Raw genomic sequence first — 23,645 nt, 5'->3', positions numbered from 1 at the left:
CCTCTTGGGGAATGAAGGCGCAACAACAACACACCTGCTCTTTGATCCAGTGCCACTGGCCTCCTGATTCTGACCCAGGACGTTCTGTCTCCAGGCTCTTGCATCTTTCCTTGGCCGTCCCCCATACCTGGAATGTTCTCCCTCCCTCCTCACCTCTTCCTACCGGCTGCTTCCTTCAAGACTCAGCTCAAAGCTCACCTTCTTTCTGCAGGAGGCTTTTACATCCATCCCTCTGCTCTCTTAAGTGTCTTCCCTCTCTGATTAGCTTCCATTTATTCTGTGTTGGGTATGTGCCTAATTTTTTACAAGGGCCGCTAGGTGGCGCAGTAGATAGACTACCTGGCCTGGAGTAAGGAAGGCTTATGTTCCTGAGTTCAAATCTGAGTTTAAACCCTTACTAATTGTGTGACCCAGGGCAAATCACTTCACCCTGTTGGCCTCAGTTTCCTTCCCTGTAAAAATGAGCTGGAGAAGGAAATGGCAAACCACTCCAGCATCTTTGCCAAGAAAACCCCCAATGGAGTCCCGAAGAGTTGGACGTGACTGAAACAACAGAAACAACAGCAATTATTTACATGTTACTCCTCCTCCTCCCCCATTGGAATGTGAGCTCTTTGAGGGCAGGCACCCTGTTTTGCTTTCCTTTGTATCCCCAGTACTTAATGCAGTGACTGGCACAAAAGAAAAATCACTTAATAAATGCTTCTTGACTGACTCCATTTATTTTTGGTGTGTCTGGGGAACCCCTAAATGCCTCCCTTTCCCTTTGTATTTTTTGAGGTCAATTGCATTCATCTGTTCCATCATAAGACAAAGCTAGTTATAATTATATATTTCATTCATACTGGGACCCTTAGTGAGAAAACCTTCTCTTTGCAAACATGCAACTATTCTGCAATTTGTGTTAGAGGAGCTTGTGACACTAAGAAATTTAAGTGACTTGCTTGCCCAGGGTCACAGAGCCCTTGTGTCAGAGATCAGACTTGAACCCCAGTCCTCCTAAGTCTGATGCCAACTTTCTAGCTCCTGTGTAAGGCTCAAGATTACTATGACATTATTGCTCACGATGTCTTTTTTTTGGGGGGGGAGGGAATTGGGATTAAGTGACTTGCCCAGGGTCACACAGCTAGTAAGTGTCTGAGGTCGAATTTGAGCTCAGGTCTTCCTGACTCCAAGGCCAGTGCTCTATCCACTGTGCCATCTAGTTGCCCTCATCTTTTTTTTTTTTTTTTTAGTGAGGCAATTGGGGTTAAGTGACTTGCCCAAGGTCACACAGCTAGTAAGTGTTAAGTGTCTGAGGCCGGATTTGAACTCAGGTACTCCTGACTGGAGGGCCGGTGCTCTATCCACTGCGCCACCTAGCCGCCCCTGCCCTCATCTTTTACAACAATGAGACATGAAAGAGCAAGTCCTGCTCTGGATTCCGGTTTCCTCTGATGTAAAATGAAGATTGGATCAGATGAGTTCTAAGGTCCCTTCCATAGCTAACATTCTCTGTGTTTGATATTCTCCTGAAAATGGCTACTTTCATGAGACATATAAGCACTGTAGGTTAAAACATTTTTTTCCAGGGGCAGCTAGGTGGCACAGTGGATAGAGCACCGGCCCTCGAGTCAGGAGTACCTGAGTTCAAATCCGGCCTCAGACACTTAACACTTACTAGCTGTGTGATCCTGGGCAAGTCACTTAACCCCAATTGCCTCACTTAAAAAAAAAAACAAAACCAAAAAACCCACAATTTTTCCTCCTTTACCTCAATGCAATTTAGAATAAATCATATCAACTGAGAGCAATATCACTAGAGAAATGGATTTCCCTTTACTCGAATGTTTGGTTCATATTTGGGATCTATTTGGGTTCATATTTGAAGTCGAGCAGGTTGCTAGTGTATCCTTCACACTTAATAAGAGCTACGTTAAAGCTGGGCCTATTTAGAGCTAGGTAGAGGGTTGTCTTGAGGGCCAGATGCTGTAATTTTAGACAGTACAGGATGTTCAGGCAGATCTGCTCCACTAAGGAGCAGATTGACCTTAGGTGTTAGCTGTTGGCTTAATTAATTCATTCGTTTACTCGGCCTTTTGCAGCTCCGCTGGTCTTTTGGGCAGACCCATAGGAAAGGGATTGCTGGCGCTGGCTCTGCTTTTCCCCAAACTCCACTCCCCTGTAGGCAGGGCACCGGGTATTTGTCCAGAGCCTGAAGGGGTAGGCTAATCCATTTATAACCGAAGTAAGACAGCATAGCACTGGCAGGGTGAACTAAGCAAACAGTGAACAGGCACAGTGATTGAATAAGTAAGTATTTACTCTGCTGCCAAGTGAAGAGGGAGGTGCAGTTTGGTGAAAACCAGGGCTGTGTTTACTTAGGGTGGGATCAGTGGGCGTTTGTTCACTCTCCCAATTTAGGAACCGCTGGATGGAGGATGGAGCTTCCCAAGGCTCTGCACTGGGTGATTGATGGAAGGGAGACACTGGTTCCCTAACCCCGGGAAGGCTTGCTGCTGGCATGAAGTGTTGGAGTCTGAAGTGGGATAGAAAAAGGGGGCATTGAATGGGTCTCCCAGGAGAGAGTGAAGGGCCCAGCCTGACTATGGCAGTGGAGAAGTGTGGGGGGTGGGGTTGGACGATCAGGGGACAGAAAGTTACGAGAAATCTCAGAGACTCTGTAGTGCTGGGACATTCTTAAACTGGAGTCCATGGTAATTTGAACACATAATTGGTTTTCCTTGTAATTCCACGTATATTAGTTTCTATATTTAAAAACATTCTTCTGAGAAGGGGTCTACAGTCTCCAGATTGTCATGTAGGTTCATGACACAAAAAAGTAAAGAACCCCTGATTTTACCCCCATAAAGAACCCCTCATTTTAGGTAATAGAACCAGAAAAATGACTTGTCCAAGATCACACAGGGACTAATTAGCAGAGGTCAGACTCAAACCTGGGTCTTTTCAAATTAAGTCAATAAGCATTTAAGTGCTTAATATGTACCAGGCATTCAACCACACACTGAGGATACAAAGAAAGGCAAAAACACACGCAGACAACTAGTTAAGAAAAGGCTATACAGAGAATAAACTGTAAATAAGCTCAGGGGGAAGGCAGGAGAATTAATGGGAATTGGAGAAAGGCTTCTTGAAGAAGATAGGGTTTTAGCTGAGCAGGAAGTAAGCCACGAGATGGAGCTGAGGAAAGGGAGAATTCTAGACTCAGGGGAGAGCCAGTGAAAATGCATGGAGTTTTTAATGGGATGAACAAGCAGGACACAAGACTTCAAATCCTCCTGGTTACCAATGCTGAGTCAAATTAAACCGAAGGCCCCAGTCCTGGTGGATGATGCAGAAATAGCTTTAGAATTGGACACACACACACACACACACACACACACACACACACACACACACACTTTCACCCTTTGCTAGGAATCAATGTTGGTCCAGGAAACACAGCATTTCTATTTTGTTGTTCCTAGTATGTATAACACCTCACTTGGCACAGCTGTATCAGGTAAACCTTCCAGGGGAAGGTGAGGCATGGCCTCATAGGAGGCAGTCAAATAGAAATCCCCTATCTTTTTTTTTTTGCAGGGCAATGAGGGTTAAGTGACTTGCCCAGGGTCACACAGCTAGTAAGTGTCAAGTGTCTGAAGTCAGATTTGAACTCAGGTCCTCCTGAATCCAGGGCTGGTACTTTATCCACTTTGCCACCTAGCTGTACCCGAAATCCCCTATCTTTATTTGTAGAAGTTATCCCATAATTTCACTAATTCCACAGCATACTTCTTTGTCCATTGCTGAGTTAGTCTATATTATATGTTTCTCTATTTGGGTTGTATATAGATCTATGTGATCTCAGGCACTGAAAGATCATCTGGGTTGGGATCACACTACACAGGAAACATAGACAGAAGTACTTCTGAAATCCTTAGGGCTAGAGACCATGGTAATTTTAGGATATCAAGACAAATGTGGCCATCACTGTTAACACTGGAATGGTAAGTTCTTGTTGGAAATGCAACCTCAGGTGGTTTTGTTTTGTTGTTGTTGTTGGTTTTTTTGCAGGGCAATGAGGGTTAAGTGACTTGCCTAGGGTCACACAGCTAGTAAGTGTCAAGTGTCTGAAGCCAGATTTGAACTCAGGTCTTCCCGAATCCAGGGCCGGTGCTTTATCTATTGTGCCACCTAGCTGCCCCTCCTCAGGTGGTTTGAAGGGATGATCCATTGGGAAATGGAGTATCAAAAAATGTCCCTCCCCCAGATAAGGACTGTCATCTGGCCCCATTATTGTAGCTTGCCAATGGAACACATCATCTCTAAGAGGACCTGAGGAACAATGTCCATGGGTTGGGGGAGACTGGTGTGTGTGTGTGTGTGGGGGGGGAGGGGTCTTATGGCCCAGGTCATCAAGTCCTTGTGAATGCAGCTGGTGGCTCAGTAGATAGAACACTGGGCCTAAAGTCAGGAAGACCTGAGTTCAAATGTGGCCTCAAATACTTACTAGTTGTGTGACCCCACACAGTCACTTAACCTCTCTTTGCCTCAGTTTTCCCAACTGTGAAATGTGGATTATAGTCACACCTACCTCGGAGGGTTGTTGTGAGGATCAAATGAGATCATCCTGACAAATAGTAGGTGCTGTATAAATACTTATTACCCCCCCAATTATCTTTCCACTATACCTGGCTATATTATGGGACAACTCAATAAATGATCTTGGAGCAAAGCATTATGATCAAGTTCCTTACATGTGATGTGAAGCTATTATTTCAGGATTCCTCAGTCTACAAATGTGGATTGAGCCTCTCCTAATACCCAGCATTATAGTCAGCACTACTGTGTTGAGTCAGAGCCACGGTCAGTCCAGATCAGTAATTTGTCTCTGATCCAGTCACCAAAGAGCATCTTATGGGAAATTGAGGTCAGTTCCCTACATGGAACTGTCCCCTTCGAGGTTCTAAGTGTCATCTAAGTACCAGGAACCTTTGTTATGGACCCATCAGGTCATAGTGGAGAGAGCCCAGGACTTGGAGTCAGGAAGACACAGGTTCCAAACTTGGCCTAGTCACTCAGTCAGCTGAGTGACCCTGGGCAAGTCATTTCACTTTCCTAAACTACTGGTTGCTCCTTTGTGAATCGGAGATAAATACCTGTAATACTTTCCTCTTTGGGTTGTTGTGAAAGGCAAATGAGATGTAAAGATGACATATAAAGAGCTTAGCAAATTTTAAAGGGCTATAGAAAAATGCCAGCTTCTTATTATCACAACCTAGTGGTCGCAAAGTGCTTAATAAATCCTAAAGTGCTACATTAAACTTCCTTATAATAATCACTTCAGTGGTGTCTTTGGAACTGAAGGCAGTGGGGTAGCAGGCGACCACTTCTCAGGGAATGATGTAAGCCCTCTGTAGTGGGAAGCACAAACCTTCTACTTCTTTTCATTTGTTTGTGTTTTTTTTTTGGTGAGGCAGTTGGGGTTAAGCGACTTGCCCAGGGTCACACAGCTAGTGTCAAGTGTCTAAGGTCGGATTTGAACTCAGGTCCTCCTGAATCTAGGGCTGGTGCTCTATCTACTGCAGAGGTTCCTAGCTGCCTAGCAGATTGATGCTTCTAGAATAGGAAAGCAGCCCCTGTCTCCTCCCTCCTCATGCCTGTTAGGGGAGTTGTGGCAAGCCTCCTCTCTCCGCACAGCCTCCCTGCCCTAGGTCCTTCTATGTTTGTTTATTTGTCTGGCTTTTTTGTTTTTAAAATTTATTTTATTCTAGGGGCAGCTAGGTGGTACAGTGGCTAAAGCACCTGGATTCAGGAGGACCTGAGTTCAAATCCAGTCTCAGACATTTGACACTTACTAGCTGTGTGACCCTGGACAAGTCACTTAACCCCAATTGCCTCACTAAAAAAAAATTATTTTCTTCTGAACTTAAGAAATAAAACAAACATTTCTATGACACAGAATAAGGAAGAAAAAGATGATTGCATCAGAAATGGCAAACCTATCATGCACAATCTGCTATTCCTTTGAAATATATATTAAAGTTATCGTGCAACTTCCCCCTTTTTTTCTTCCTTTCCCCTCCAGAGATGTCTTCTTTCTCCTGCTTCATACTCCCATCCTGCCTTTCTGTGGAGACCCCCCCCCCCCCCCGACCCTTGTACACATGGACCTAGTGCTTGTGGGGCTGGGGACCATACCGAGCAGTCTGTCTGCTCTGCCCTGCCCCCCAGGTGAGCTGCCCTGTTTGGGAGCTGCCTTGACCCCGGTCGGACCCCATTTTGACTTGGAGAAGTGATGGAGAGCTGTCCAAGCTGATCTATTATCCTAAGGCAGGGCCATTGTCAGTTGACCCTTCTTTCTCTCACTGTGGCTTAAAGGCCATTGTGCTTGAGGTCTGGTGATGGCCCTGCCCGTTGCTTTCCCTTGTTGCACCTGTCTTCCCACCCCCAGATGTCTCCTGTTAGGTTAAACTTTCCTTTGTGGGAGTTGAAATGTGCTTAATAAAGGCCTGCTGCTTTCAACATCCCTGCATTGTCTGCATCTTTTGTGAAAGTCTCCAGATCCCCAGTCCTTCTTGAATGAACTGGTGCAGGAATGTGGACTCACTTTGTGGAAGGGACGGACAGAGAGATGGGGACTAAAGGATGACACCGTGAGATAGATTTGGTCCTGCTTGAGTGGCCAGATTCAAAGCATTAATGCATCAGGGTCAGCTTGACGGGAGGTCTCCTGTGGAGTGCCCCGGGAATCTGGGCATGGACCATGTGCTGTTTAACATCTTTATTGGTACCATGGATAGAGGCATAGGTGGCTGCTGATTGATACAAAGCTGGGAGGGAGAGCCCTTATACCTGATGATAGAATCAGGATCCCAAATGATTCTGACCAACTAGAGTATTAGAATGAAAGGAGTAAGATGAAATTCTGTCCCCCCCTTTTTTTGCAGGGCAATGAGGGTTGTGACTTGCCCAGGGTCACACAGCTAGTAAGTGTCAAGTGTCTGAGGCTGAATTTGAACTCAGGTCCTCCGGAATCCAGGGCGGGTGTTTTATCCACTGTGCCACCTAGCTGCTCCGTAAGATGAAATTCAACAGGAATAAACATGGGTTCCAAAAATTCTGTGATTCGGTGATACTCTACAAGTTCTGCTGACTAAGTAATCCTCCTTCCCTATTGCCCAAAGGTCACTTCTGCCTCTTGTCCTGGCTTACCACCTTGGGTACAAGCTGTATGCCCCTGCCATTCCCCTCCTCCTCCCCCTCCTCTTCTTTTTCTTCTATCATGATTCAGTGACTTGCCCAGAGTCACTCAGCTAGTAAGTGTCTGAGGTCGATTTGAACTCAGGTCCTTCTGACTCCAGAGCCAGTGATGCCATTCTTTTTTTAACCCTAGTCCCCATCTAGACTAGTTCTGTCCCTCTCTAACCTTATCTGACCAGAGCCTAGTGTGCCCATTTGAACCTTGTTCTATTCAGACAAAATCTCCCTGTGCTTCCTACCTCCTCACTCTGAGGGGCTTTCTACTAAGGGCACCACACCCCTCAAGATATTGAAAGCTAATCTTCCCATTCCTTGTGACAACCCAGGCCAAAAGGAGGCAGTGAGCCCACATTTGTTCCTCACTGCCACTTCTAGCCCTTTGCTTCTGTAATAGTCTTTTTTTTTTAGCTTTGATTTTTTTTTTTGTGAGGCAATTGGGGTTAAGTGACTTGTCCAGGGTCACACAGCTAGTAAGTGTTAAGTGTCTGATACCGGATTTGAACTCAGGTTCTCCTGATTCCAGGGCCTGTTCTCTATCCACTGTGCCACCTAGCTGCCGTAATAGTCTTGACCCCAGGACTCGTCACTAGTTGAGACATGTTTCTTTGATTTGAACCGAATTGTTGAAGGACAGAGAATAGGAGAGAACAACTCCAGAGGTAGTGCTAGGCATAGCAATCCAGGTCTCCGAGAAAACCAGATAGCTGGCAGAGAGGGTGAGAGAAACAGATGTGCTTAAGAATGCCTGTTGGTTTTCTGGGAGAAGGGGGAGAGAGAGAGAGAGAGAGAGAGAGAGAGAGAGACAGAGAGACAGAGAGAGAGAGAGAGAGACAGAGACAGAGACAGAGAGAGACAGAGACAGAGAGAGACAGAGACAGAGAGAGAGACAGAGAGACAGAGAGAGAGACAGAGAGAGAGAGACAGAGACAGAGAGAGAGACAGAGACAGAGAGAGACAGAGACAGAGACAGACAGAGACAGACAGAGAGGGACAAAGACACAGACAGACAGGCACAGGCACAGACAGACAAGACAGAGAGACAGAGATGCACATACAGATGAGACAGAGAGAGACAGAAACAGATGCACAGAGACATAGACACAGACAGACGAGATAGACAAAGACGGAGAGACACAGAGTCAGATGAACCAGAGAGAAACACAGACAGACAAGAGAGACAGACAGAGATATAGAGAGAGGAGAGAGAAAGGAGAGAAAAGAGAGAAAGTAATGATAATCCCTTGTTTGGTGTAGCATTTTCTATATTGTTTCCTTTTTTAAAAATAGATTTTATTTTTATCTTTTGTTTTTAACAGCATCTAGTTTTCTCCTTATAGCCTTTTCCTTCTCCCTCCCAGAGAGACAACCCTCATAACAATGAATTTTTTAAAATAGAAATATAGGGAGGAGGAAAAACAATTCAGCAACATTGATCCCCAATGCTGTAGAACACTGACCTTCTATGCAATGCTCGGTACTCAAGGACCCACTACCTCTGTAAAGGAATGGGGGGGAGGGGCCAGCTGTCTTTTCTTATTTCTTTTTTGTCACCAAGTTTGTCTTTTATAATTGGGCTTTATTCATCTACGTTTGTCGGGCTGTTTGTTCTTTCCATGTACATCGTATTCATCGTTAAGTTTATTGTTCTCCTGGCTTTGCTTAGTCCATTTTCCCCCCAAGTGTTTTCCCATTGAATCAAGAGCTCTGAGGGAAATCTAGTCCAACCTCTTTATTTGGCAGATTAGGAGATTCCTAAATTGTGGATGGAGTGAAATAACTTGAAGATACAGGCTCAAAGTGAAGTCCTCTGATCCCTACCCCCCAGCCTACTACCTACCGTAGAGCTTGTGTGTTGGGTGTGGTGTGGTGAGAGAGAAGTGTGCATGGCTGACATGGTCTGGGGAAAAAGGCCACGTGGACGGAGGGAGCCCAGCTATGACCTGCTTATTAGCCGTGGGGGAGGGGACTTCCCCTTGTGGTCAGTCTCTTTGACCCTTGGCAGGCGACCAGTGGATCGCCTAGGGCGAGCGAGATAGGAACTCAAGAGGGTCCTCAAATGATTCCCAAAGTGAGCATTTGAGCAGACCTGATAGACGAGTCCCATACTAGTGAGGGGCAGGGTGGATCCTTCCTTCTTTGTTACTTGGATTCCTATAATGTTGCCAGTGGCCAGAATGTAGCAGACTGCTTTTAAAAGGAATGATACCGGGGCAGCTAGGTGGCGCAGGGGCAGCTAGGTGGCGCAGTGAGTGGATAGAGCACCGGCCCTGGAGTCAGGAGGACCTGAGTTCAAATCCGGCCTCAGACACTTAACACTTACTAGCTGTGTGACCCTGGGCAAGTCACTTAACCCCAATCGCTTCACTAAAAAGAAAAAGAAAAAAAAAAAGGAATGATACCCATCACATGACATCATTTCTGATGATACTTTGTCACTTCCCTTCTTCCTGGCCGTGGCATCAAGCCTTTTCTTGTGTATTCTTTGGTGTTAGCGTTACATTTGTTAAAAAAAAAAAAAAGACAAAAAACAAGAAACTACTTTCTGGCAAAACACTGGCTACAGTGGCCACATTGTATCGGTGATCCAGTGATACCCTTGGCCATGCTAGTCTTCAACCGCTCTCGGAGGCCTCCTCTTTGGCACTGGCCTCCAGAGCCATGTTAGCAGCCCGGAAGAAAACGAGTCTTGTGATGTTAGAGTCGCACCTCATTTTTCAGCTGGGTTGGAGCTTTCCAAGCTCGTTCCCCCACCTTAGTCACCAGACTCTGGGCTCTTTCCAAAACTCAAATCAACTCCCTGAGGATGAATATTTCTGGAGATGAAGGGGATGAAAGTGTGCCAAAGGCTCTGAAATATATGTGTGTGCGCACACATCTAATATAGAAATAATTTTATGATTGTGTCAAAGGATGTGATTATGAAGAAGGAAGTGCCGCTCCATGCTTGCCAATTTTAATTTGATGTCGTTTGAGTTGAGTGCTGGGCACCAGTATTGAATGCTGGTCATATAGTCAGCCTCACCGCCCGTGCAGCTGCATACAGAATTTCAGAGGGGAACGTGGCCCAGAGACAGGCTGGTACGGCCGGGAGTGGAGTGGAGCCCCACAATGTGGAGCGGTGGCACTGCTACCCTGGGACCCCCCGGGGCCTCATATGGACCAGAGTTCTGCTTTAATAGCACACAGGAAGTGGGTCAGGAGATGGGGGACGTTTTCCCTAAAGACTAGGGCAGAGGGGCATGCATTTCCCTTTTTTCCCTTGCTTCTCTTTGGTCATAGCAGCTCAATTCAACAAACACTTATTAAGTGCCTGCTATTTGCAGAGGAGCTAACTTAATCATTCATGGGGCATGTAGTTAACTTTCTGGGGTGGTGTGTGTGTGTGTGTGTGTGTGTGTGTTCGTGCGCGAGCTCGCGCAGCTTAATCACTGTTGCTGTTGTTCATCCTTCATTCTCAAAGAAGACCGATGACAACAGGAGGGTGATACCTTGACTTGCAAGTGAATTGGATTTAAGTGAGGCAGAGCTGGACAAAATCTTCAGCCTCACTCTGTCCTCCAGAATCATCAGAGTCCAGTGGCAAGACATGTCAGGACCACTGGTAATGGTGCGGAATGCAGGGGGAGACCTTGGCCTTTTTCAATTAAGGTCTTTCTCAGGTCTCTGTTTGTCTGAGATTTAGTGACTAAAGGCTATGTTAGAATCGAGACAAAAGATGGTATAGTTTGCCTTCCAAAAGAAACAGTGGGGGGGGGGGGCGGGGAGACCCTTGGAGTTTCTGGCCATAACAGAAAACAATTGCTATTTTGCCCCTCACTCAGAGCCCTCAAAACTCAAACACTGGGCAACAGAGCCTATTATTGGCCACTCAGTGAAAGCCCAGTGATTTGGGCTTAAAGACATAGTCAAGTAGCTCTATTTGAATCACAATGGGCTTTTTCAAAGTCCCCACTCCCTTTTTTCCCCAGTGCTATGGGTTAAGAAGTAATACTCGAGGGGCAGCTAGTTGGCACAGTGGATGGAGCACCGGCCCTGGAGTCAGGAGTACCTGAGTTCGGATCCGGCCTCAGACACTTGACACGTACTGGCTGTGTGACCCTGGGCAAGTCACTTGACCCCAATTGCCTCACTAAAAAAAAAAAAAAGAAGTAATACATGAAATTACATGAGACAAGAGTTAATTGTCCAAGCTTTTTTTTTTAAACTTTTTTTTAAAGTGAGGCAATTGGGGTCAAGTGACTCAGATCCTTCATTCATCCTTCATTCTCAAGGAGGACTGATGACGTCAGGAGGGTGATGTCTTGACTTACAAGTGAACTGGATTTAAGTGAGACAGAGATGTGCAAAGTCAGCAGCCTTAACTCTCCTCCAGAGTCATCAGAGTCCAGTGGCAAGACATAAATCAAGATAACTGGTGATAGCCCAGGCGGTTTAGCCATACATAAATATAGGTCCTTGTCCGGGGATTATAGGGACCATTTGTTGTAACCTTTTCATTTTACAGAGATGGAAACTGAGGTCCAGAGAAGTTGTGAAGTGTCCAAGGTCACACAGATAGTAAATAGCCAAGCTAGAATTTGAACCCAGATCCTCTGACTCCCGGTTGAGTGTTTTTCCCCGCATCACACCATTACATTCACAAACTGTAATTTGTTCAACTCTTCCCCCGTTAATGGGTAGCCACTTTGTTTTCAGAATTTTTGCTACCACAAACAAGCTCTACCATGAATATTTTGGTATATAGGAAACCTATATACTAAAAAGATGTCTTTGACCTACTTGAGGATTTGTGTCCAGTAGTGGAACCAAAAGATCAAAGGGTATCACATTTTCTCAAATCCAAATGATTTCCCCCAGGAGCAAGACAAATTGCATAGCTTCATCAATAGTGTATTTGTACTTTTGCTTTTGTCTTCATTGTTGACTACTTTAGTCATTTTGTCCGAGTTCTTTTATTTTGTATGATCTCTTATTGGTGATTTGAAACATTTGAACCATAGTTGTTGATAGCATTTCTTGCTTTGAAAACTTTTCATAATTATTTTTAAACTCAGCTGTGGAGGAAAGATTCTAGGTCTTATATATTCGTGTAAGTTTACTATGTATTTTGGATATCACACTGTTAGAGATATTTTATGAAAAACTCTTTCCCCCACTTGATAATTTCTCCTATCATTCTTTTGCATTGATTATGTTTATGCAGAAGCTTTTGTCTGTCTTTTCTGATCACTTCTGTCTCAGTTAAGAATTCTCCCCTTAGCCAGAGTTGTAAAGGTATCTCTTTCAGTTTTCTAATTTGTTAAATGGTATTATCTTTTATTCAATGTAATATGTTGGTCTAAATTGCATTTCTGCCAAACTTTTTCCCAGTATAGTATTTATATAGTGCCCATGTCCCCGGCATTGTACTAAATACTTTACAAATATGATCTCATTTGATCCTCACAATGACCCTGTGAGGTGGGTGCTCTTGGAATCCCCATCATACAGTTGACAAACTGGGACAAACATAAGTGAAGTGACTTGTTAGAGGGCAGATTTGTACTGAGGTTTGTCTTGACTCTGGGCCCATTGCTCTATCCACAACATGACTTAGTTTATCCAGTGATCCTGCTCAGATAGTCCTTTTACCCCTATTTTGTATTCTTGGTTTTTATGCAACACAAGCTTACTGGCTTTAATTGTTTACTTAGTCTCCCCCGTAGATAATTTCTTTCATGCAACTTCTCAAGTGTAAACCATCCTTTGGACCATGCTATAACACTCACCAGGCATCTTTCCATTGTCTTTTGGGGTCACCTGCAATTTTGATTCTTCTGGGATTAGGTTATTTCACGAATGCCAGTCATACAGCGTTTCTGGAGAATTATTTCTGCTAAAACCCACTGGCTTTTAAACTAGAGAGCAGCTTGGGATTTTTGAAAGTGTTGCATAGTTTCCCAAAGGAGAGGAGGCAGCTTTATCTCCTCCTACTCAATTTGGGCAATTCTTGAAACACAAATAACTATAATCCACAATAATAGTCGTTAAGTGGAAAGGAAGTCATCGTGTTGTGGGAGGTGGGGGAGGAGGTTTTTAGGATAGGGGGATGAGGGAAAGCTTCATAAAGGATGGTAATTTTAAGCTGGACTCTAGAAAGTTGGAGGGAATTCATGATGGGGGGTGGGGGGAGGCATTCCAAATGGTGGAAAGGGCTAGTGCCTAAGCATGTAATAAGGGAAACTGGGCCTTAACTTGAGGCTTCTGGGTAGAATTGCCTCGGAGAATATTGGGGTGGGGCCTGAGGGAATTTGTTCTCCCCTCCAGTCTTAGGGGGTTGTCTTTGTAGCACCCTCCAGTAGAAAAGTGAGAATGCTACTCTTAAATAATACTGATCACAGAGTGTTGGATGGAATAAACTAATGATTATAATCTGTAGAGGTTCCAAGAGGCATCAGATGTGTTAGTCGGTGGGTCTGGCATTTATTTATTTATTTTTATTTAGTTCTTTTTGAATTTAGTTATATTCTTTTTTTGTGTGTGTGTGAGGCAATTGGGGTTAAGTGACTTACTTAGGGTCACACAGCTAGTAAATGCCATGTGTCTGAGGTCGGATTGGAACTCAGGTCCTCCTGAATCGAGGACCCGAGCTCTATCCACTGTGCCACCTAGCTGCCCCGGGTCTGGCACTTACTTTATTTTATTATTATTTTTTTTTAGTGAGGCAATTGGGGTTAAGTGACTTGCCCAGGGTCACAGAGCTAGTAAGTGTTAAGTGTCTGAGGGCGGATTTGAACTCAGGTCGTCCTGAATCCAGGGCTGGTGCTTTATCCACTGGGCCACCTAGCTGCCCCGGGTCTGGCATTTATTAAACACCTACTCTGTGCCAGGAACTGAACTAAGTGCTGGAGATAAGAAAAAGGCCCCAAACAATCTCTGGTCTAACGGGGAGATAACATGCATACCACTATATACAAAGAGGATATAGACAAGAGGAATTGGAGGTGATCTCAGAGGGAGGGTACTAAGCTTCAGGAGGGCTAGGAAAAGCTTCTAGCAGAAGGTGGGACTTTAGCTGAGACCCGAAAGAAGCCAACGAGGCCAGGAAGCAGGGAGGAGGCTTGAGAACCTTTCGGGTTTGGGGACAGCCCAGGAAACTGTTTCATAAATGCCCATCTTCTCAGAACAGGTCTGATCATCCCCTGATGGAAGACTGAAATAGCTAGTGAGTTCTTTGTCTTTCGGAGACTCTGGAATGAAAGCTTTTATGAAAGGACCACATATAATTGTCTTTATATGGCTCACTGTCATCAAAAATACTAGAAAGAAGAAATGGGCAGTGTGGTTCAGTGGTAAGAGCCCTGGACTTGGAGTGAGAAGAAACCAGAGAGACCTAGGTTCAAGTAATGGCCCTGCCACTTGCTACTGGTTCGATTGACCTTAGACAAGACACTTCTACTCTCTTTCAGCCTCAGTTTCCCCTAAAGTAAAAGCGGGGAATTGGACTAGCTGTTTCTAAGTTTCCTTCTAACTCTTTTATCAGTGAAATAATTCTTGAACACGTATAGAGTCCCCGAAGCAGCAGCGTTGTCGGCTTCCCCCATACAACCATTTATGAAGTACCCAGATCTTCACCCCGCCCTCCCTTCGTGGGGAGGGGGAGGAAAACAAACAGAAGTCACTGAGACACAATATTCCACGGTTAGACATCTACCAGACTATTGCACGGTACATAGTACGCTTATTCTGGGGCCTCTCCAATCTGTGGGATTCTTTACAGTACCCCCCCCCCAAGTCCCACGGGTTGGTAGCACAGTCTTCCCAGTATGGGAGGGGCAGAAGAGCCTGCTTTCGGGCGGTCCCATTCCCTCCCCTTTGGCGGATTTACCTTGGTGGTCAGTGCTCTATACAGGGGCAGAAGGCACTTTGAGCGTGGGCTGCACATCTTTCTGGCTAACGTGGCTTCTGATGACCTGCCCTTAGGCTTACTACCCTCTCAGAAAAACTTAGCCGGGAGCCTTAGCTTTGGCGATGGCGATCATGCACATACAGTACTGCGAACTCTTTCCTCCTGTGTCTTAGCTTGCCCCTAACGGAAAGCTGTAGATATCTATGGGGAGGGGGAGGGCAGGTTGGAGAACGGGAAGCCGAGCGGCGAATCTTTTGAACAGGGCGGGGGAAGTCGTAGAATTTAGCCCTGAAAGGGTCCTGAAGGGTCATCTAGTCCATTCCAGTAATCGAATCATAGAAGTGTTAGCTGGGAGGGACTTTCCGAGGTCATCCATGTTAGAGATGAGGAAACAGGGCAAGTGACTTGGTCAAGGTCACACCGTAGTAACTGGAAGAACTGGGATGGCTCAGAGTCCTCCGATTCTAAGTCTGCTGCCCTTTCCACTGCATCACGATGCATCCCAACTCCCTCCATTTTTTTCAGGGAAAAAAATTGCAGGGTGGAGAGTGACTTGTCTAAAGTCATACAGCCAGTGGTTCGAGGAGGGGGGTCGTTCAAGCTGGGACCTCTCAGTTCGAATCCTGCGCTGTTTTCTGCAATCCTCTGCTGCTCCTCAAGGTTGAAAGCTTAGCTCGAGAGAGGTATAGAGCTGATTTCCTTGTGTTTGGGAAAGTGAAATTCCTGGGTATCATTTTCAAAACAAGGAGAGGCCTAGGACTAGGGAGCGGGGAGGGGTAGAGCCCTGATTGGTGGGGGGAGCGGCTGTTCAGCGTCCCATTCACCGCTCACTAAGGTGCTTCCGCACCGTTGGTGGCCCCGGTCCCACCCTGCCCGTCGCCAGCCGCCCCCCGCCGCGTGGGTTCGGTGACAAAGTGGCACTTCACGCCCATTGGCACTAGGACCCGAAGGGCAAACTGGCACCGGGCGGGGGAAGGGGCGGGGGGAGCGAGCAGGGGAGGAGGAGGCGCCGTCGAGTGGCATGCCTGGTAACTAATAGGAATCCGGGGCAGGGGGGCGGGGGCGTAGGCGCCCGGAGGGGGCCGGCCAATGGCAGGCGGGCAGCCGCCGGAGCTGCCGGCTGACGTGCGGCGCTTTCCATTCCCCCAGCGGTGGACTGCTGCCGCAGCTGGCCGTGGCTCCCGACGGCAAAGGTCCATCCCCCCCCTCCCCCCCGGCCCCCTCCCGGAGGAGGAGGAGGCGGAGGCGGAGGCGGCGGCAGCCCGGGGCTCGGGGCGGGGCGGAGGAGCCACCACCTAGCCCCCCGCCTGCAGCCGAGATCGCCCGCTCCCTCCCGGAGGAGGACGCCACCTCTCCCACCGCAGTCCCGGTCGCCAGGTGAGCCGGGGGGCGCGCTGGCCGTGCGTGGCTGCCTCCCGTCCCCCCCGCGCCCTCCTCCGCCCGGCCGCGGGCGGCCGGCTTGGGGACTGCCTGTCCCGGATGCTCGGCGGCGACTCCGCGGAGCCCGGGACCCGACCCGCTGGGGGGGCTGTGGCCGTGGCCGTGGTCGTGGTCGTGGTCGTGGCGGCACGTGGCGGGGCGTCCCGGGGCGCGCGGCTGTGTGTGTGCGTGTGTGTGTGTGTGTGCGTGTCCGCGCGCCAGCGGGCTGGCGGGGGGGGGGGGCGCGGGGGGCCGGGGGGCCCGGGGAGGGCTGCGCGGGCTCAGTGACGTGCGCGCGCGCAGCTCGGGGGGCGTCCCCTCCTCGCTTCGCCCGGCCTCGCCTCTCACTCGAGGGGGCGCTCCGGCGGGAGGGTGCGGGGTGCGGGGTGCGGGGTGCGGGGTGCGGGCGGAGGGCCTCGGGGCGGCCGCCGCCGCGCGCTGTCCATTTGTCGCACGGACTCCGGAGCTTTGTTCGCTCGACGCCACCGGGCAGCCGCTCGCCTCTCCGCGGTGTCCCAGGCTCGGCGTGGCCGGCCGCCCCCTCCCTGCTCCCGCGGCCCCCCGGGCATCGCCCCTTCGACCGTGGCCTGGAGCCGGGAGCGCCCGCTGGAGCGGGGCCAGCCCCGCGGCGGCGGCGGCCGCCTCCTGTGGGTTGTTTCTCCTCGGCAGCCCTCTCGCCCCCCTCCCGCCCCCCCCACCCCGCCCTGCCCCCCACGGCCCCCTCCCTGCCCCCTCTCCTTCCCGGCATGTGGCGGGGGTGGCGGCGGCTGCGATGCTCTGGACCTCCGAGGAGTGGGATGGGGGGAGGGTGGTGGTGTGTGTGGGGGGGAAGGTTCCGATCGGGAGCGCGCTTAGGCCCGGGGGAATGGAGATGGGCCACTCCCGACTGTCCCACATAGCACCTTGCCCATTTCGTAGCTGCTGCCGCCGCTGCTGCCATCTTTGCTCCTTCCTACCTCCAAGCCCTCCCCCTCCCACCTTAGTGAGTCAGTGCCCTCTACCTAGAGAGGTCCGTCTTCTACAGGAATGTGCTTTCATTGAGATGCCAGAAACGCTGGACGAACTAGCAAGACACTCTTAGATTCCGGGACCCACGGGGAGCTTACACAATGTTTGGGTTGGGGCAAATCTGGTTTGTGCAAATACATTGTGTATGCATCATGTGGCAGTGTCCAGAAATTCCTATCCATGCCAGAGGGTGACTTATCCCCTCTAGTGAGTCATGTTTGGGTAGTAAATAGAAAGAAGGTGAAAGAACAGGGACTTGGTCCCTTGAAGGACAAACTCTCTAGTATTTCCCCTCCAGCCCCAGGCTTTGTATGAATGGTTATAAAACAGCATGGTTAGGTGGGAAGGGCAAACACCTGGGAGAGAGGAAAGCCAGTGCCTAGTAGTCGCTTTTACACCAAATTTCTGTGTGTGACTTGGTCCAAGTCATTTAACCTCGAAGCCTGAGTTTTGTCATCTGTAAAACACAGCTGGGATTCTATGATCATCAGGAATTGGGGAAAGAAAGATGTAGAAGAACAATTCATTTTAAGAAACATTTTACACAGTGCTTTCCATGTATTCTCAATTGAGCCCAGCAATATCGCTGTGGGGTAGGCAGAGTATCATCATAATGTTCATTTTGTCAAACGATTTCTCTGCATCTATTGAGATAACCATATGATTTTGGTTGGTTTTCTTATTGATGTGGTTGATTATGTTCATAATGTTCATTTTGAACAAGAGGAAACTGATATTCAGAGAAGTTTTTATTAAATTGGGGTTTCGGTCCCTTTCACTCCAAAGCCAGGACTCTTTCCACTAATCCCATGCTGTAAAGCACTTTTTTCAAACGAACTGCTATCTTTTGGCAGTTCCAGATTAGGGAGGAACCACTCTGCCTCTCCCCCACACGAAGAAGTACTTACTGCCTCTGGGGAAAGGACAATTGCTATGATCTCATTTTGCCTTTTTCATTCTTTTTAGGGTTGAAAGTCTGATTTTCGATGATGTCTGGCTCGACAGAAGCAGTAGCCCCCAGTGCCACCAGAGCTGTGGTTCTGAGCCTGGACTTGCCCCAAATCCCATTTCTCCTGTGACTGAAGGCAAGCTTAGCAGGTGTATTGCAGCCATGTCTGTGATGGTGGTGAGGAAGAAGGTGACTCGGAAATGGGAGAAGCTCCCAGGCAGGAACACCTTTTGCTGCGATGGACGAGTCATGATGGCCAGGCAGAAGGGGATCTTCTATTTGACCCTCTTTCTCATCCTCGGGACCTGCACCCTCTTCTTTGCTTTTGAGTGAGTTCCCCTCAGGGCAGACTTGCCTAATTCTAACTCGGAACAGCGCAACCTTGGGGTCATCTGGTAGGGAGCCTGGCTGGTTCCCTTGTTCTTTGTACCTCTGAGGAGATCTTGGGGCCATGGCAGTGGGGAGAGGGGACAGGTGGGGAGGAGGGTTATGTTTTCTGTTGCCTTTTTTGTGAGTGTGAAAACAATCCCAAGACCCTCTGATGCCAACTTCCATAGCACCAGATCTGGCTTCAGCCTAGCACGTAGGTGAAATGGATTGTTGAACTTGGGTGACTTGTTTCTTTGTTCAGTAACTCATTCCTTGTCCTTTGGTCTCTTTCCCAGATATCTCTTGTCCCCAAGCTGCATTTTCCCCTCCCCACCCCCACCCTAAGTTCTAGATCTTCTTTACTGTTTGGTCCTTTCTGCCTCTCCCCTCTCCACAAAAGACTACCCCCCCCTCCAAAAAAACCCCAACCATTTTCTATCCTGTGTCCTATATCTTTAGGTTCCAGCTTGCTGTCAAGTTAGAAAAGCTGGCAAGTGTAAACTAAAAATGCAGTAAATCATTAATGGGTGACAGTGGGTTAATGGGCGACAGCTATTTGCAATGGAATAAGCATTTATTAAGCACCTACTAGGCAACATGATTTACCGATATCTTCGTTTGATCCTTACAACAATCCTGGTTGTTACTTTCATTCTAACAGGGGAAAAAATCCTTAACAGAAGAAGTAATCCTGAACAGTGGTACGTTGGGCACTTGTGGCAATCAGGTGGGGAAGATGTTTTTGGACAGGGAGCTTTACTAAGTTAGCTCCTTTCTCTAGAAGCACCCACCTATTCCACTTATATCTGAAACCATCCCAAGTCGATTATTTTTTCTCATTTAGGCAATAGTGGATACTGGACTCATTCGGGGTGGGAGCTGGTAAGAGACATCATGGACCTGCCTTGCTCTTAGAATGGCTGCGCTTAGGCATTTGTCAGCCTACAAGAATCTTTGGCTGTAGTAGGCATGACACTCTGACCCCAGGATGGGAGCCAGCCATGGCCACAGTGGTCTTTGGGGCTCATCATCTCCGAAGAGAATTAGAACTGGTCCTGTTCTCTTGGGTTCATTTTCTGAGTTTGCCCCTTCCAAGGTCTCCCCCAGTACCCCATGAGCCTTTGCAAAGGACACCCCTTGCTGCTAAATACTGAGCCAGACTCTGAGGCTTGTTTTCCATCAGTTAGGAACTCGAGCCTGAGGAATGGTATTGGATGAAAGAAGGGCACATTTCTGACTGAATTGGAAGGGTAAAGTCTTTGAGCCCTTTTGTTAAAGATTCTTTTGCTACTGCTCACACTTGACTGGGTTAAGAACTTGGGAAAAGTAGCCTCTCAAGTAACAAGATTGCAGCCGGCTTCAACTGCGCTTGGTGACTGGGTGCAGACATATACACACTCCCATTTTCTCTTTCCTCACCCTTCGTTATGGCTCTGTCTGTCTTGGGTTCTGTTTGCTCTTCCTCTACCTTGCCTCCATGTTGAACTCCTCTGGCTCCTGCTGAATTGCCAGCTGAGTGTGTGTGTGTGTGTGTGTGTGTGTGTGTATTTCCTGTATTAAATTTTATGGTTATAGCTATTCATGGAGGCTGTTTTCAGCCCCTGAATAAGCTGATAGTCCTGGGTCTCTGTTTTGATTGCTCAGGAGAACCAGTAATCCAGAGCCTCCGGCCTGTGGGTCTCAGTTTCACAGACTTTGGCCTGTGTTGCAGAGCACCTCCCTGCTTTGGTTCCCAAGCACCTTTGGGCAGGGCTAAGGCAGATAATTAGCAAAGTTATTCTTTGACTGAAGCAAGTTTGAGTTTAGTCCTTTAGTCCACTGAGATGCCATTCTCCCCCACTCCTTATCTCTTGTGATTAGGGCCCAGGTATGAAGATTAGGCTTGTGTGTAAACCCTTCCGAGTTCCAGCTAGTTGTGTCAATATTTTTTTTTGGAGAGAAGGTTGGTACCTGAGGGGGAAGGAAGTAAACAAACACAGCAGCTGAGAAATAGAATGGAGAAGTTAGGGCTCCAGCAGGCAGAAGCCAAGTCTAGAGACCTCACTCAGGCTTGCAGGAAAGTAGGAGAGAAGTGAGGTCTCTGCTCTCTCCCGTGTTTCATACACTATGACCCGTGGTGTCTTCTTTTTGCCTAGCTAACAGCAGGACAGCTTCTGTGTGTGATGGTAATGATTGCTCTCATTTCCTAGAGTACTCTGAAGTTTACAAAAGGTAAAGGAGGTAGGTAGAGCAAATAGAACCTTTCCCATTTTATGTATTGGAAAACTGAGTCAGAAGTGAAATATTGGACCTGAGTTCCAATCTTTGTCACTCACTTAGCTGTGACGTTGGACCTTGGACAAGGTGGCTCTCTAGACCCAGTTTCTTCCCTTATAAAATTAGGGCACAGGGATCTGAGATCTCTTTTAACTCTATGACGTCTCCTGTCACAGTGGTATGGGATGGAACTGGGACTTGAACCCAAGACTTCTGACTCCAAGTCTGACTCCAACCTCCTTCTGTAGTACTATTTGATCCCTGATCTCTCATTTTCTGGGATGTCTGTCATGTTTCCACACCTCTCTCCTCCCTCCCCCTTTAAGATTCTGGTGGTAATGGGGTTTAGAGAGCAGACTATATTGCTTTCGTAGCATCTTTGAATCCTAGTGCAGGACAGGGCCTTGTGATAGCCTCATTTCCTGCCTTCAGGCAGGTGAACACTAAACTATCTACATCAGATAGTTGCCGTTCTTATCTCCAAACTCCCAATTGTCTAGGAACGGGGGACTTGCCAATCTATTTGCTATTCCATTTTGAACTCTCAGCTTCACGGAGTTGAAGTTTAATACTAGGCCTCTGCCCTTGCTGGCTTGTTGAAGGGAGATCGAAAATGGCTTGAGTGACATTATCCCACCTGTATGTCATTTCGGATGGACTAGACCACCCCATACGGCTGCTTGGCTTGACACTTTATTGCTGTGACAGGAGCAGCTTCAAAAGGGGCTTTTTTTCCGAGAACAGATCCTGAAATTTTCTGGTGGGTAGCCTGAATGTGCTCTCTGTTCTCTTTGCCTCAAGAACTTTCGGGGTGTGTGCAAGAGAGTCTCTGGTCTTTTCGATTTAAAGACTGAAAAAGCCGGGTAGGTACTTGTTTAAAAGAAGGGGATTTCCAAATCTATTTTGGGGATGAACTGTTTGTGAAGCCCATGTATAGGTGTGTACAATTCTAGCTTTGAATCCACAAGAAGCTCGCTTGTTTGTCTCTGCCCAGACTAGATTTGGTGTTAATGTGCTATAAGGAACACGCAGCTACCAACTCAGATCACAGAATGTCTGAGGTGTAAGGGGCTTTGCCAGACTAACCCATATCTGAACAAGGATGTCTCCCCTACAACATCTTTTTTGCTAAGTAGCTCAGCCTTGACTGTAAGACCCTGAGAAGAGGGGCTCCTCTCCTGAGGCAGCCCCTGCCATTTTTCAATAGCCCTGATTGATACTGAGCTTTTCTTTGTATGGAACCAAAGTCGGCCTCTTTGCAGCTTCTTATTGCTCCTAGTTCTATGCTGTGGGCTGAACTGAACAAGGCTAACCCCTCTCCCCTATGTCAGGAGGAGTCTAAAGACCAACAGATTGGTTGCCTGTGAACCGTCCAGTTACTGAATCCTCATGCTTAGGTATATTCAACCTGATAGGGTTTAGAGCTGGCCTTAACTATTGTCTGTTCCACCTCTCTATCAAAGAGGAAGAAATGGGCCCATAGATGGGAGGGGACTCTCTCATTCAAGGTCACCTCATGAGTCAGTACACAAACTGAGTTTTGAACTCAGGTCTTTTTACTCCAGATTGAGTGTTCTTCCTACCACATAATACTCTTCTCTTAGGGGATCTTAGAATGTTAGAGGTGGAAGGGCCTTAGAGGGTACCTAGTCCAATCCCTTTATTTTACAGAGGAGGAAACTTAGGCCTAAAGAGGGGAAGTGACTTGGCCAAGATCACACTGCTGGCATAACTGAGAATAGAACCCAAGGCTTCCAGTGCCAGTACAGTGCTGGGACAGTTTTCCTATTGGCTTTTAGATTAGACAGTTGGGGACAAGAAGGCCCCACAAACTTATCAAGAGGTGTTAATGACCCCTTGTACTTATCCCTGAAAGAGAAGCAATTTGCTGCTATTAACTGATGCCTTGACAGCTGACATTAGGTATAGCCTCGATGAAGCACCCTGAACATAGATGTTATGCACAGCGAGATCTTTGAGTACTGCTAATAGCGATGCTGAGGAAGTTGGTGAATTGTACGGTCCCAGAAAGCTGCCTGTGCTCAGCTCAGTGGTGCCTTGTGCCTTGCTGATTGAGGTGGATGGAGGAGACGCCCCCTACTTTTTCCAAAGCATTGTCCAGCTTCTGTCCCACTGCCTCACCCAGCTGTTCAGGAATCCTCCAACCTAGGATAACAACACTTTCCTCTGAGCTCATATAGCTTAACTGTCTGGACCACTCAGACTGCTTTGGGACCCATTTTGTTTAATTTTTCAGATTTTGTCATCTCTTCCAGGCCAGAGATTAGGATACGTTGCTGTGGCTTTCCCAGTGCCCAGATGCACAGCTCAGCACATGATAGAGATGCTAGATTTTGCTGATTGACCTGTTGTGGTGGGCCTTAGTGGGGAGAGTGTTGCACTTGGAGCAGAGGACCATTGGTGCTTTGTGGCCTTGGATGAGTCGTTTTACTTGTCCAAGTTCTAGTTCACCCATCTGTAAAATTCATGCTTCATAATGTTTGACATGGC

The 23,645-nt window shown here is 47.6% G+C and overlaps 1 protein-coding gene and 1 pseudogene across 2 annotated transcripts in view; one reads left to right on the top strand and one right to left on the bottom strand.

Moving 5' to 3' along the window:
- Positions 1-3,728: 3,728 nt before the first annotated feature.
- Positions 3,729-16,065, bottom strand: LOC122733941 (annotated as a pseudogene).
- A 222-nt stretch (positions 16,066-16,287) lies between these two features.
- The window catches only part of ZDHHC9 (zinc finger DHHC-type palmitoyltransferase 9), a 36,934-nt gene continuing 29,576 nt past the window's right edge, over positions 16,288-23,645 (top strand). Inside the window, exons 1-2 of one of the 2 annotated variants that reach the window (XM_043974295.1) lie at positions 16,288-16,510; positions 18,527-18,838. In XM_043974295.1, the coding sequence (XP_043830230.1) occupies positions 18,672-18,838 (167 nt within the window). In that variant the 5' untranslated portion in view covers positions 16,288-16,510; positions 18,527-18,671. The remainder of the gene's footprint in view (positions 16,511-18,526; positions 18,839-23,645) is intronic. The other variant, XM_043974296.1, reaches the window with a different exon arrangement.

This window comes from Dromiciops gliroides, chromosome X (assembly GCF_019393635.1).
Source record: "Dromiciops gliroides isolate mDroGli1 chromosome X, mDroGli1.pri, whole genome shotgun sequence".
NCBI lineage: Eukaryota > Metazoa > Chordata > Mammalia > Microbiotheria > Microbiotheriidae > Dromiciops > Dromiciops gliroides.
The sequence above is the reverse complement of the archived record's forward strand: the minus strand, read 5'-3'. Positions and strand labels throughout refer to the sequence as shown.